Below are 15111 nucleotides of genomic sequence, written 5' to 3'. Positions count from 1 at the left end.
AGAAAAAAATATTTAATTTCTACACTCGAATGTTTTTGAAATAAGGGTTATGTATAAGTGACCTTTGTACAGTGTAATCAGTAAGACAGCATTTTTTTTCCAGAAAAAAATATTTAATTTCTACACTCGAATGTTTTTGAAATTTTATGCAAAACAAAAAATACGCTTTCGGTCCAAAAAGTACCTTTTTAGTACTATTTAAAATTTTATATTTTCCATCCCTAGTTGATTTCTCCGCACACTGACTGATTTCTCTGCTGTAGAATTTCTTCGAGTGTCGTTGGCAGAGCTTAAAACATGATGATGAAAGAGGAATAAAAAGCCCACCACATGTCAATAAGTATCAGCCAAGTGTTGTCTTATTTGCTGTTCTCTCTCACGCGTATTGTTGTTGTTGCTATCATCGTGTATGCATGCCATGGCGTTGTTATTGTTTGTGTATCGGTTTGATTGCAATTTTCGTTTTGCACTGAGATACGAGAGAAGAGCAGTAAGATTGTTAAGGGTTGCCAACTGTTGAAATAAAAAATATGTGAAAATAAAAAAATAAAATCACCCAAAAATAAATGTTGCGGATTCACTAATTTTAATTTCACTAATTTAATTTAATTTTAATTCTTAAAAACGGGGACAAAAGAGATGTTTTTGCGAAAAATTGCAAACAAATAGTTGTTTTGCCTATATCCCTAAAAATTAAGGGAGGAAGACATTTCGATTACCTTCTGGGGCCCGACTCTGCCGAAATTGAGAAGATTAAGTTGAGTATGCGTGGAAAATCCCATCGTAATATAGTTTTCACCCACAAAATTTTTTTAAAAAAGTTTTAAAAATAGAATATTAAAAGAAACTCTTAAAAGCATGCTAAGTTCAGCCGGGCCTGGTCTTGGGAATCCACAACCAACCATGTATGCTACTCAAAATTAACACAAATTAACTTAGTTGCAGTGCATGCATTTACTTAACGTAAAAAATTTCTGCGAAATTAGGCAATAGTTGAAGCTTCTCGATCGATTGAAACTATATTAGGTAATAAACCGATTTGGACAATACTTATCTTGGATGTTGGAAGTCATAACAAAAAACTATGTACAAAATTTCAGCCAAATCGGTCGACACTTACACCCGGAGAAAAGTTTATACCAAATTTGCTCATTTTAGTACCATACGGTATTGATAGTGAAGCAACACCTTATGGTAATAAATCAATACCACATGGTATGGATGAAATTTAAAATAATTACTACCGTTTGGTACTAATCTTGTTACAGAACTGGTATTGAATATAATACCAATCTGTTTGTGGTTTTAACACCAAAGTACAAAAGTCATTGATAATAATTTTATTTTTAATTAATTTAATTGGTTACACCGTAACCAACCTCGATTCTTTTCATTCAGCAATTGATTCCATATCCATTGATTTTCAGAAGTGATTTTCGTGTGAATATGCTATTGCAACTGTGTGACGGCATGAGCTTTCGGAGTTTCAATGACAAAACCACGGTATTACTAAAAGTGGGGTAGCGAAACAGACCTTGGATATGCTCGTTTTATATATGTATGCAAATTTGTCCATGAGCATTCCATTAAGGAACAGGGCCAAACTTCTCACATATCACTGAGTGCTGTCCGTTTCAAGTTTTAATCTCAATGATAATGATAAGGGACCTCCTTTTTATAGCCGAGTCCGAACGGCGTGCCGCAGTAACCACCCCCTGATGTTCTCGCCAGCGCCATAGGCGGACACGCTAACCTCTGCGCTACGGTGGCTTCACAGCTTAAGCATGTTCAAAAATTCAAAATTTTTGATGAATTGAAAACTTTAAATTACCATATTTCCTTAGCTATCTCTTCCAACTCAAAAATATTGCAAAAATATCACGGTAGCGACAGTCAAAGGTCTCTCATTGGAGAAGAAAAGTGATGGGCACAATAATACAGTTGAAGACAAATAATAAAAACTCATTAAGTTCGGCCGGGCCGATGGATACCCACCACCTCGGGTATATGTGTAAATTACCTTTCGTCATAATCCGGTGAAAATGCATAATTTATACCCCCATAGCAGTTTTGTCGAAATATGGTCCCATTTAGACCAAATTCGTCACAGACCTAAAGTGGTCCAATAAATAGAAGTCATTGTTAAATTTTGTAGAACAGAATAGCTATAACCAAATATAGACCGCTCTGAACCATATACGACACGGATGTCGAAAAGCCTAACACAGCTCACTGTCACAAATTTCGCCGAAATTGGACAATAAGCGCGTCTTTTATGGGCCCAAAACCTTAAATCGAGATTGGTCTATATGACAGCTATATTTAAATGTAAACCGATCTGGGCCAACTTGAAGAAGGAATTCGAATGGCTTAATACAACTCACTGTTTAAAATTTCGGCAAGATCGGACAATAAATGCGCCTTTTATGGACCCAATATCTTAAATCGAGAGATCGGTCTATATGGCAGCTTTATTCAAATTAGTACCGATCGGGGCCTAACACAACTCACTGTCCCAAATTTCACCAAAATCGGATAATAAAAGTGGTTTTTAAGGCCCTAAATCGGCTGGTCGGTCTATATGGGGGCTATATCACGATATATTCCAATGTAGCCCATCTTCGAACTTAACCTGCTTTTGCACAAAAAACGAGTCTGTGCAAAGTTTCAGCTCAATATCTCTATTCTAAAAGACTGTAGCGTAATTTCAACAGACAGACGGACGGACATGGTTAGATTGTCTTAGATTTTTACGACTATCAAGAATACATATACCTTATAGGGTCAGAAATGGATATTTCGATGTGTTGCAAACGGAATGACAAAATGAATATACCCCCATCCTTCGGTGATGGATATAATAAGAAATGAACAAAAGCACTCGTAGTTGCTTGCACTGTACGTTTGGTACTATTCGTTGTTCCTATGCCCGCGGGCATTTATGTACGGTAGTGTATTGTTGCCCATCTCTGGAATAGAACCAATAAACCCTGCTTATGTAGTAATTGGAGCTGTCATCCATCTAAGTATCGGGACGTGTAAATTTCGCTTTCGAGATGTGCTGAATGATCGAAAATTTTATTCAGTCGAAAAAAGGAAAGCCATAGGAGATACTTCACATGCGTTTCGACCCCTAGGTGAGAAAGGGTCATTATCAGTTAGTTTTAATTCGTCATAAATTTCCAAAAATAAAAAAAAAAAAATTGATGAAATCAATTCAAATATAATCATAAACTAGCGGGTTTATTAAAATATCAGACTTTTTTGGAAGGTTTCGTGCAAACTTTCCAACAACCTTCTTTTTAAATTTGCCAAATTTTATATTTTATAGAGAAATTCTTACTTGTCAAAATTTTACATTTTACAAAATGCTGTCAAAATTCTGTACTTACAATGTAATTTTATTAAATTTTTCTCTTTGGTTTTAAATCCCCCTCTTTTGGCCATTTGAAGCAAATTAATAAAATGTTTTTTTTTTTTTTAATTTTAACGATGGCATCCCTAATACACATGCCTGTGGATTTGTTTTATTTGTGAGAGAGGAATAGAGAGAGAGTTGCGCAATTGATTGTAATTGAGAGTGTGTATTAACCCATAGGGAGACATCGAAATTACATATTTCACCATTGCGGTTGGAATAACGCTTTTTTAAATTCAAATTGTTAAAAATTGAAAAAAAAACTCAAAAAAGGAATTCTTAAGAATTGCTGTTTTATTTCAGTGCTATATAGTCCAAATCACGATTAATCGTTTCTTATTGTCTGTTATTGCATGATATCGATAAATTACCAGTACAACTGCAGAACATCTGACTTTCCCTGAATAGAACTAAAATAAAACACAGCAAGTGTGAGGTTGATTTGAAGAAAGATAGAAGAATTAAAAATAAAATGTTGGTATCTTTTTATGACACATATAGATATCGTAAAATTTTAACTCAGCGAAAACCTTTTGTGGATGATGGAAATCAAGCAACTGTTCTGGTTGGTTTTGATTTGGTCACCGGTGTCACCTGGGTAGCTGCCTTTAACATCCGTAACAGGTAGTGAGCTAAAATGTGTCAAGAGCTCACCTGTTGCAGCAAAGGTTTGCACACGTTTAAGCATGATGAGGAAAATACGATCTAACACTTCACGCAAGCTGGACTTCGGAAAGCGAAGTTGACCCAATTGCTTGAAGAAAGCACTCCCTGCCCTGATAGTATAGTAGTGCCAAAACATTGTCCACACCATGGTAGGAGCCGCAACGTCCATACCTGGGTACCAAAATCCACCCCCTAAGGAACCCTTGGTACGACGAGGAGTGCGAAAAAGCTACTGAAGCCAAGAACGCGGCAAACAGGGCAACATTATAGCCAGTAGCAACGCGCCAGGCGAAGGAGAATTATCGGAAGAAAAGGAAAGAGAAAGAAAAGGAAATGGAAAGACGTGAGAGTGAGCGAATCGAGAGGTTCAGGAGCCACAATGACAAAGAAGGAAATCTGGTAACTGACACCAATAGTGTGCTGAGGATATGTAGGGAACCCTTTTCCCAGCTGTTGGTATCCAATGATGGTGGCCATGAGTATACCGCAGAACCAATTCATGATGATGATATATAATGTGTAGCACCTAGTCAAAACGAGGTCCACGTAGCAGCAGCCCTGTTGAAAAACAATAAGGCTGTAGGAGCCGATGGGTTGCCCGCTGAACTATTTATGACCGGAGCTTGTCTGCTCAATTTGGCAAGAAGAACGCATATCCGATGATTGGAACCTCAGCATACTATGTCCCGCACACAAGAAAGTGGACAAGACGGTATGTGCCAACTATAGAGGAATAAGTCTCCTCCCCATCGCATACAAGATACTATCGAGCGTACTGTGTGAAAGATTAAAGTCTAAAGTCAACGAAATAATTGGAACCTATCAGTGTGACTTTAGATCTTGAAAAAGACCCGAGAAGGACAAATCCGCCTTTTCGTTGACTACAAAGCCGCCTTCAAAGGTATTTCAAGCCATGTCCGAGTTTGGTATCACTGCAAAACCGAAACGACCCAGAGCCTCATGGAAAGATCAAGTAGTGGGAGACACTTCGGAACATGGTGTGAGAAGGAGCTCAGAAGATGGAAACGCTTGGAGCGCTATTCTACATTCGACTAATTGGACAAATGTTCTGCCATAGCCAATATAAGTAAGTAAGATGAACCTTGCCTCAGGTGAGCTGTACCCCAGCATCCAGAGGCAACAAGTCGTTACAAACCTGATACCAAAATCCGGGTTCAAGTGTTTAAAGTGGTCACCCCTCCGTTATCATCTCCTAAAAGGACAAATTTAGCGAAACGCAAGAGGGCAAACTAGGATTACTAAGACTAAGCAATCCCATTGGGGCCGGTTGTCCGCCGATGGAACTCTTATCGGCAGGCGCTGCCGCCTCAGTGTTTGAGTTCGTCCTTCTTTTCGTCATGGGAGAGGCACATCCCGGTGCCAGTACGCTTCTGGTGCGGGCCACATTATAGAAAGAATCGAAAAGAATCCCGGACGCTGGTTCTGTTCGGTTTGCCAGAACCGTCTCCATTATCGGTCGGTGTAGATTAGGTGTAACCGGTGCATGGAGTGGGTACATTTCCGATCTTACTCTTGCCTTACGTCACTACGTCACACACAGTATGTTGCAAGGGGCTATGTAGGGAGGCCTAAAACTACTCACTGTTTAAAATTTTACCGAAATCGGTTAAGAAATAAAATTTTTATGGGCTTTAGACCTTTTATCGGGAAATCGGTCTATATGGTAGCTATATTTGAATATAGTCCAATCTGAATTACATTTAGGTCAGTTGTTGGGCAACGTTAAACTACTCACTGTTTCAAATTTCAGCAAAATCGGATTAAAAATAAAGTGTTTATGGGCATAAGCCCCTTATCGGCAGATCAGGCTATAAAGCGGCTATATCCAAATATGATCCGATTTGGCCCGTTCAAGAACTTAACCAGAGTGCATCAAAAAGACGTATCTGTGCCAAATTTCAGCTCATTATCTCAATTTTTGAAGGCTGTAGAGTGGTTACAAAAGACGGACGGACAGACCGACAGAAACCGATAAATCGTCTTAGAATTTTTCGACGATCCGAAATATATATACTTTGTAGGGTCGGAAATTGATATTTCGATGTGTTGCAAACGGAATGACTAAATGAATATGCCCCCTTACCTACGGTGGTTGGTATAATAAGCAATCCGCTACTGAATGTATCCTTCAAGAAGCATTGCGCCTATAGAGGGCGCGATTAGGCTAACATTGTGTACAATGATTTCTCTCCTGACTTCCAACTGACTTTATTAACATTGGTTTTATTTGGTTTGTAGGCCACCGTAGCGCAGAGGTTAGCATGTCCGCCTATGACGCTGAACGCCTGGGTTCGAAACCTGGCGAGACCATCAGAAACAAGTAAAAGCGTGCTAAGCTCGGCCGAGCCGAATCTTATATACCCTCCACCATGGAGCGCATTTGTCGAGTTCTTTTCCCGGCAACTCTTCTTAGGCAAAAAATTATATAAGGAAAGATTTGCTCTGCTATTATAGCGATATCAAGATATGATCCGGTTTAGACCACAATTAAATTATATGTTGGAGACCTGTGTAAAATGTCAGCCAATTCGAATAAGAATTGCGCCCTTTGGGGGCTCAAGAAGAAAAATAGAGAAATCGATTTATATGGGAGCTGTATCGGGCTATAGACCGATTCAGACCATAATAAACACGTATGTTAATGGTCATGAGAGAATCCGTCGTACAAAATCTCATTCCAATCGGATAAGAATTGCGACCTCTAGAGGCTCAAGAAGTCAAGATCCCAGATCAGTTTATATGGCAGCTATATCAGGTTATTGACCGATTTGAACCATACTTAGCACAGTTGTTGGAAGTGATATTAAAACCCTATGTGCAAAATTTCAGTCAAATCGGATAAGAATTGCGCTCTCTAGAGGCTCAAGAAGTCAAGACCCAAGATCGGTTTATATGACAGCTATATCAGGTTATTGACCGATTTGAACCATACCTGGCACGGTTGTTGGATGTCATAACAAAACTCGTTGTGCAAAATTTCATTCTAATCGGATAAGAATTGCGCTCTCTAGAGACTCAAGAAGTCAAGACCCAAGATCGGTTTATATGACAGCTATACCAGGTTATGGACAGATTTGAACCATACTTAGCACAGTTGTTGGAAGTGATACTAGAACACTATGTGCAAAATTTCAGTCCAATCGGATGATAATTGCGCCCTCTAGAGGCTCAAGAAGTCAAGACCCTAGATCGGTTTATATGGCAGCTATATCGAAACATGGACCGATATGGCCCATTTACAATACCAACTGACCTACACTAATAAGAAGTATTTGTGCAAAATTTCATTCCAATCGGATAAGAATTGCGCTCTCTAGAGGCTCAAGAAGTCAAGACCCAAGATCGGTTTATATGACAGCTATATCAGGTTATTGACCGATTTGAACCATACCTGGCACGGTTGTTGGATGTCATAACAAAACTCGTGGTGCAAAATTTCATTCTAATCGGATAAGAATTGCGCACTCTAGAGGCTCAAGAAGTCAAGACCCAAGATCGGTTTATATGACAGCTATATCAGGTTATGGACCAATTTGAACCATACTTAGCACAGTTGTTGGAAGTGATACTAGAACATACTTAGCACAGTTGTTGGAAGTGATACTAGAACACTATATGCAAAATTTCAGTCAAATCGGACAAGAATTGCGGCCTCTAGAGGCTCAAGAAGTCAAAACCCAAGATCGGTTTATATGGCAGTTACAATACCAACTGACCTACACTAATAAGAAGTATTTGTGCAAAATTTCAAGCGGCTAGCTTTAATCCTTCGGAAGTTAGCGTGCTTTCACCAGACAGACGGACGGACATGGCTAGATCGACTTAAAATGTCGCGACGATCAAGAATATATGTATATACTTTATGGGGTCTCAGACGAATATTTCGAGTAGTTACAAACAGAATGACGAAATTAGTATGCCCCCCATCCTGTGGTGGAGGTTATAAAAATATTCAGCGGTGGTTTTCCCCTCCTAATGCTGGCAACATTTGTGAGGTACTATGCCATGTAAAACTTCATTCCAAAAGGTGTCGCACTGCGGCACGCCGTTCGGATTCGGCTATAAAAAGGAGGACCCTTATCACTGAGCTTAAACTTGAATCGGACTGCACTCATTGATATGCGAGAAGTTTGCCCCTATTCCTTAGTGGAATGTTCATGGTAAAATTTGCAATTTTTATTTGGTCTGTGCATTGATATTGCTTCTTTATAAATCGATCCCCAGATGTTTACTTCTCGTTTTCGTTTGAAACATAGGTGTTTAAAAATTATCGATATTATCGATATTTATTATTAAAACTATCGAAAATATCAATTGTAGCGATTATTGATAGTTTGACCTCAACATTGAGGTCTAGGGAACCAGCAGGGGCTTGACGAGGATCGCCATCTCTACATGAAAATGTGGCTACAACAACAACCAAGATTAAATTCCCATTTTTTTTAAATTTTTTTTTTATTTTTTTCTAAATTTTTATTACTTGTCTAAAATATTTACAAATATGCAAAGGTTTGTCTATACACAGAAAATAATACAAAATAATACTAAAAGAAAACAAATTATAAACGATCGAGTTTTATATATATATATAGGGCAGATGTAGCGTACTAACTATAGTCTCATTAAATATTTAAAAAAAAATGTTATATAAAAAATCATTAAATTAATTATGTATACATATGTATGTGTGTATAAGAGTGTATATGTATAAAAAGAGCTCTTAGAAAGTAATGGAGGGAATGTTGAAGTTTTGCATTGTCAAAAACTTTTTAGAACTAAAGAAAAAATTTGAAAAAAAAACAATCTCTTTAAACTAAATTATTTTAAAAAATAATAACAAAAATGTTAAAATAATAATGTGATGCTAATTAAATTTAAGATAAACTAAAATAAAACAAAACTTAATTTTTTGTTTTTTGTTTTTTTTTTTATAATATTGCCAAGAGAATATCCCGCTATGTAAGAGATCAAAAGTCAAAGTTTAAAGAAAGCATTCCAACTTTCTTAAGGGGGAGTTTATTGAGAGCCTGACTTTTTGTTTGTTTTTGTTTTTTTTTGAACTCCTACATTGAGGTTTCCAAGGGCTGACTTAATGAACGCCCATTGGCATCCAAAGTGGGGGTATTATCCATATCTAAATCAGTCTCTAGCAAAGCCTCAGAACGTGAACGATGATAGGCATTGGCTTTACCCCCTTCCATGGGATAACTGGGCGTGGCTGCAGCTGCATCACCATTCTCATACAGCGTCTTGGGTCTTCTACTGGCCATGTGTTGTGGGGCCTTTGTAATCTGCGGCGTATCATATTTGGGCGTATTGCCCAAAGATGAGGCCGGCCTCGACAACCTATTTGCCCCCACTGCTGTTATATAGGAATCCGGTCTCCTAATATCGGGCGGCATTATTTGGCTATTGTTATTGCTTCTTAATTCCGCCAAAGAACTAAAGTTCATGTTATCGATTTTTTGTTCATAGGTTAAACTATCGGCATTGGAGTTAGTGCTCGATATGGTTTGGTTGGTGGGTGGTGAGGGAGTTTTGGCAGGACGATGTGGATGATGGATGGCTGCTACCGTGGGCGGCAGGAATGTTGAGGGTGGTTTGTCGGACAAGGTGCTGCTGCGTTGATCGGGTATATTTTTCTTCAATTCAGATAAGAATGCTAAATTCTCATTGGGATCATAACGCAAGGGCAAGGTACTGGCATTGCCATAATAATCCGAACCGGTTTCTTCTACATCTGTCTGATGTATGATGGGAGTATCTTCGGCAATGCTATTGCTTATGGAATTATTGCGGGTACCCGAATATGTGGAATTGTCTCGGAAACCTTCATTGCGATAAGACAACTCAAAATCATTAGGGGGTTTTTGTGCTGCCAAAGCAGTTGCCGTGGCTCTGCCGCGTGCCCTAGATACGGAGCCTATTGTGGCCACCTTCTGGGGAGTATGATGGTTGCGCACTGCACTGGTGACATATTCATTTTGTGATTTTTGTGGTGTATTAAATGGTGAGGCATCACCATCTTTGCGATGATTTTCGTAGGGCTCAAAACTGGCCTCAGAGCTTAAGACGCTCTTGTCAATGGACTCGAAAGAGCCATTGCCCATCATTTTGTAATCCTGGGCCATACTTTTGGTCAGAGTACCCGTGGAGTTGGACATGTTCTGCAGAAACCAAGGGCCAAATGAAAAAAAAAAAAAAAATAAAAGAAAAAAGGAAAAAATATAAAATATCGAATAAATAATCAAAAAAATTAAAAAAATAAATAAGTAAATTTTAAAATTAAATTTAACATTTAATTATATATAAATACTCCATAAATTATATTATTTCATATTTTATTTTTTTTATTTTATTTAATTTAATTTTATTTTTTTTTTAATTTTTAATTTTTTTATTTCAATTCATTTCATTTCAAATCATTTCATTTCATTTCATTTAATATCATTTTATTTCATTTCATTTCATATCATTTCATTTCATTTCAGTTTATTTTATTTTATTTTATTTTATTTTATTTTATTTTATTTTATTTTATTTTATTTTATTTTATTTTATTTTATTTTTATGCATTTCTCTTCTTCATTGCATTTCATTTCATTGCATTTCTTTTCTTCATTTCATTTCATTTCATTTCATTTTATTTTATTTTATTTTATTTTATTTTATTTTATTTTATTTTATTTTATTTTATTTTATTTTATTTTATTTTATTTTATTTTATTTTATTTTATTTTATTTTATTTTATTTTATTTTATTTTATTTTATTTTATTTTATTTTATTTTATTTTATTTTATTTTATTTTATTTTATTTTATTTTATTTTATTTTATTTTATTTTATTTTATTTTATTTTATTTTATTTTATTTTATTTTATTTTATTTTATTTTATTTTAATTTATTTTATTTTATTTTATTTTATTTTATTTTATTTTTTTTTATTTTATTTTATTTTATTTTATTTAATTTTAATTTTTTTTTTTTTATTTTATTTTGTTTTATTTTTATTTTATTTTATTGTTTTTTATTTTTATTTTATTTTATTTTAACAAAACTAAATGGATGTAAAATAAAAATATCATACATAATTCCTCCTCCTTAGAGAACCCTGTGGATCAATGCTATTTAAACTACGCAAACTTTGGCGTATACTATTTCGTCGCTGCAAGCGTTGTACATGACGATGTTTCGATTTAGCATACCAGCATATGGCCACCAGTACCAAGAGAATAACCGCCAAAACAAAGGCAGAAATAATGCTGATAGCAAAAACATCGGCACGCCAGGAAAGGGGATCGATAACCACCTGTGAATAAAAAAAACACAAATCATTTTTAAATCTAGAAGTCGTATAAGATGAAATACAATAAACCATACCTTGGGATCTATTTCGCATATAAAACCCAGTTCTTTGGTGCACTCCTCCACTGTAATTTCATTAAATGCAAAACTGGTACAACGATCGATGTAATTGAAATCTTGTACCCAAACTTTTTCGGGATATCTGGAAATAAGGCAAGGCAAAAAGATTTTTAATTTTTTTTAGAAGACCTAGGAACGACCTCTATGGCATTTCTTATCAAACTTACCTCAAATGTCTCATTTGTGCTTGTAAATATGACCACAAGGTGGAGCTGTCTGTCTTTATAAAGGGCATTGAAGAATTCTCAGATCTGCAAAAATCTTTGGCCTGCCAGAAAGTCATGGGTACTCCCACATACATAAAACAGGTATCTGACACTTGTGACCAGCCCGGTGGGCATTTGCCATCCAAAATTGTTAGATTATTCATAAGGAAGGGTACTGCCAAAACTTCCAACAGCAAAGGATCATCTAAATATAAAAAATTTAAAAAATCTCTTTTGTATACAACAATTTTTATTTATTTACCGGATTTATCTTTAATTCTGGACTGCACCGATATGCTGTTGTTATAGCTCCAATAGTTATGGCGGGCATCAATTTTCGATTTCCATAATTCAATGGTGCTAGAGAGGTTTTGGAGAATAAAAAATGTATTTTAATTTTTTTTTTTTTTTAATTTCTTTTTTTTATTTTTTTGTTGGCATTTTTTCGTTTACCTGTTTCGGTAGTCAATACTCAAACTACAGAATAACAGATCATGCATATTGTGGGGGGATTTGTGTGTTCATAGAATCGTGAGTAATAGTAGTAGTTAAACAAAAGATATAAGAAAATAGAAAATATTTCAATTAGATTTCAAACACAATGCAGGCAACTGGCATTAATCGTGAGGATGATGCAAATGAAAATGAAAATGGAATGCAAATCTGGCGAATTTAAAATCTATCTCTCTATGCAAAACCGGAACAATTTTGAATATCTTAACTATGCTGCTACGAGCATTGAACAGAACCCTGGTGTTACATAGTACCCAGGAACTTAATAGTACCCAGGAACTAAATAGTACGCAGGAACTTAATAGTACCCAGGAACTTAATAGTACCCTGGTACTAAATAGTACTAAATGGCACTATTTAGTAATACCATGGTACTAAATAGTACCATGGTACTAAATAGTACCATGGTACTAAATAGTACCATGGTACTAAATAGTACCATGGTACTAAATAGTACCAGGGTACTAAATAGTACCCTGGTACAAAATAGTACCCTGGCACTAAGTAGTAATCTGGTACTAAATTGTATCATGGTACTAAATAGTACCGTGCTACCGAAAAGTACCCTGGTACTAAATAGTACACTGGCATTAAATAGTACTCTGTTACTAACCATTACCCTGGTACTATACAGTACTCTAGTACTAAACAATACCCTAGTACTTTATGGTACCCTGGCACTAAACAGTACCCTGCTGTTATACAGTACCATGGTACTATACAATAAAATGGTACTAAACAGTACCCTGGATCTATACAGTACCCTGACACTATACAGTACCCTGCTGTTATTCAGTACCATGGTAATATATAATAAAATGGTACTAAACAGTACCCAGGTACTATACAGTTCCCTTGTATCATACAGTTCCTTTGTACTACACAGTACCCTTGTACTATACAGTACCCTTGTACTATACAGTACAATGGAACTATACAGTACCCTGCTACTATATAGAACCCTGGTACTATACAGTACCCTGGTACTAAAAAGTATCGTGACACTAAACAGGACCCTGGTGTTGAATGATACACTGATGGTAAAAAGAATGCCCTAGTACTAAAAAGTATCCTGGTTCTAAAAATTACCCTGGTACTTAAATGTACCCAGGTACTAACAAGTACCCTGGTACTAACAAGTAGCCTGGTACTAACAAGAAGCCTGGTACTAAAACGTACCCTGGTACTAAAACGTACCCAGATACTAGAAAGTTCCTTGGTACTAAAAAGTGCCCTGGTACTAAAAAGTACATTGATACTAAAAGGTACCCTGGTACTAAAAAGTAAACTGGTACTAAAAAGTACCCTGGTATTACAAAGTACCCTGGTACTAAAAAGGACTCTGGTACTAAAAAGGATTCTGGTACTAAAAAGTGACTCTGGAACTAAAACGAATCCTGGTACAAAAAGTTAGGTTAGGTTAGGTTAGGTTGAAAAGAGGGTGCAGATATTAATCCGCCCCATGCCACTATGGACGTACACCTAAGCCACTAATCGGTTTGTTGTAAGCTCTAAAAACTATAAAGTAATCTCTAAAAAGAAAATTTTAAATTAGGAATTCCGTGCTACTTACAAAATCCTTAATTGTTTTCAAAACCACTTCCCTAAGTTGGTTCATGTCTGGCAATGTGTCTCCACCTAAGTGTCAACGTCTCATCATCTTCCCCGCATTCCCTACACATACTATCACTTGCCGCACCGATTTTACATAAGTGAGCTCGTAGTTCTATGTGTCCCGCTATGATACCATTTACTATACTGACCTCCTTCTTGCTTCCTCTTCTTCTCACTATCTGGATCCCCTCAGAGGATTTTCGTCGTCTTACTGACCGCTTCGCTGTTCCACAATGCTGCATGCGCATTCGTCTCCCACTCCCTTAACTTGGGCTGCGTTGACCCGAAAGGCTTCGGGTTAACCAAGTTAATTGACGGTAGTCATCTGGCCTTCACCGCCAAATTGTCTGACCTTTCATTTCCCCTAACTCCGTTGTGGCCCGGCAGCCAAACGTTGCGGCTTTTGCCATCCTCAGAGAAGGCGTTAATCTCCTTCTTACACTGCAAGACTGTTTGTGACCTTACCGTCCTGGTTGTTATTGCCCTTATGGCAATTTTACTGTCGGTAAAGATGTTCACACTCGACGTCTTCGCGTTAGCACCATACCACTTCAGGCCTGGTGCAAAAAGTACCCTTGTACTTAAAAGTACCCTAGTACTAAAAGTACTCTGGTACTAAAAAGTACCCTTGCATTAAAACGTTTCCTGGTTCTATATAGTACCCCGGTACCAAATAGTACCCCGGTACTAAATGGTACACTGGTACGTTATGGTTCCCTGGTACTAAACAGAATGATGGTACTAAAAAGTACCCTGGAACTTAATACTACCCTGCTACTAATTAGTCCCCTGGTACTGTACAGTACCCAGGTAATAATCAGTAACCTGACACTATAAAGTGCCCTTGTTCTCAAAATTTCCCTGGTACTAAGAATTGCTTTGGTACTTAAAAATTCCCTGGTACTTAAAAGAGCCCTGGTACCTAAAAGTACCCTGGTACTAAGAGTATCCTGTAACTATAGAGTACGCTGATACTATTGGTTGCCCAAAAAGTAATTGCGGATTTTTCATATAGTCGGTGTTGACAAATTTTTTCACAGCTTGTGACTCTGAAATTGCATTCTTTCTTTTATCAGTTATCAGCTGTAGCTTTTAGCTTGCTTTAGAAAAAAAGTGTAAAAAAAGTATATTTGATTAAAATTCATTCTAAGTTTTATTAAAAATGCATTTACTTTCTTTTAAAAAATCCGCAATTACTTTTTGGGCAACCCAATAAAAAGTACTCTGGTACTTAATATTACGCTGA

The 15111-nt window shown here is 36.6% G+C and overlaps 1 protein-coding gene across 1 annotated transcript in view; it reads right to left on the bottom strand.

Moving 5' to 3' along the window:
* Positions 1-8772: 8772 nt before the first annotated feature.
* Positions 8773-15111, bottom strand: part of LOC106087835 (protein bark beetle) — a gene marked incomplete in the record, with an annotated part of 61039 nt that continues 54700 nt past the window's right edge. Inside the window, 6 exon segments of the mRNA XM_059364547.1 lie at positions 8773-10272; positions 11195-11416; positions 11488-11614; positions 11700-11943; positions 12001-12098; positions 12192-12215. Of these exon segments, the coding sequence (XP_059220530.1) occupies positions 9169-10272; positions 11195-11416; positions 11488-11614; positions 11700-11943; positions 12001-12098; positions 12192-12215 (1819 nt within the window).

This window comes from Stomoxys calcitrans, chromosome 3, assembly GCF_963082655.1.
Source record: "Stomoxys calcitrans chromosome 3, idStoCalc2.1, whole genome shotgun sequence".
NCBI lineage: Eukaryota > Metazoa > Arthropoda > Insecta > Diptera > Muscidae > Stomoxys > Stomoxys calcitrans.
Note: the sequence above shows the minus strand (reverse complement) of the source record. Positions and strands in the feature narration are given on the sequence as shown.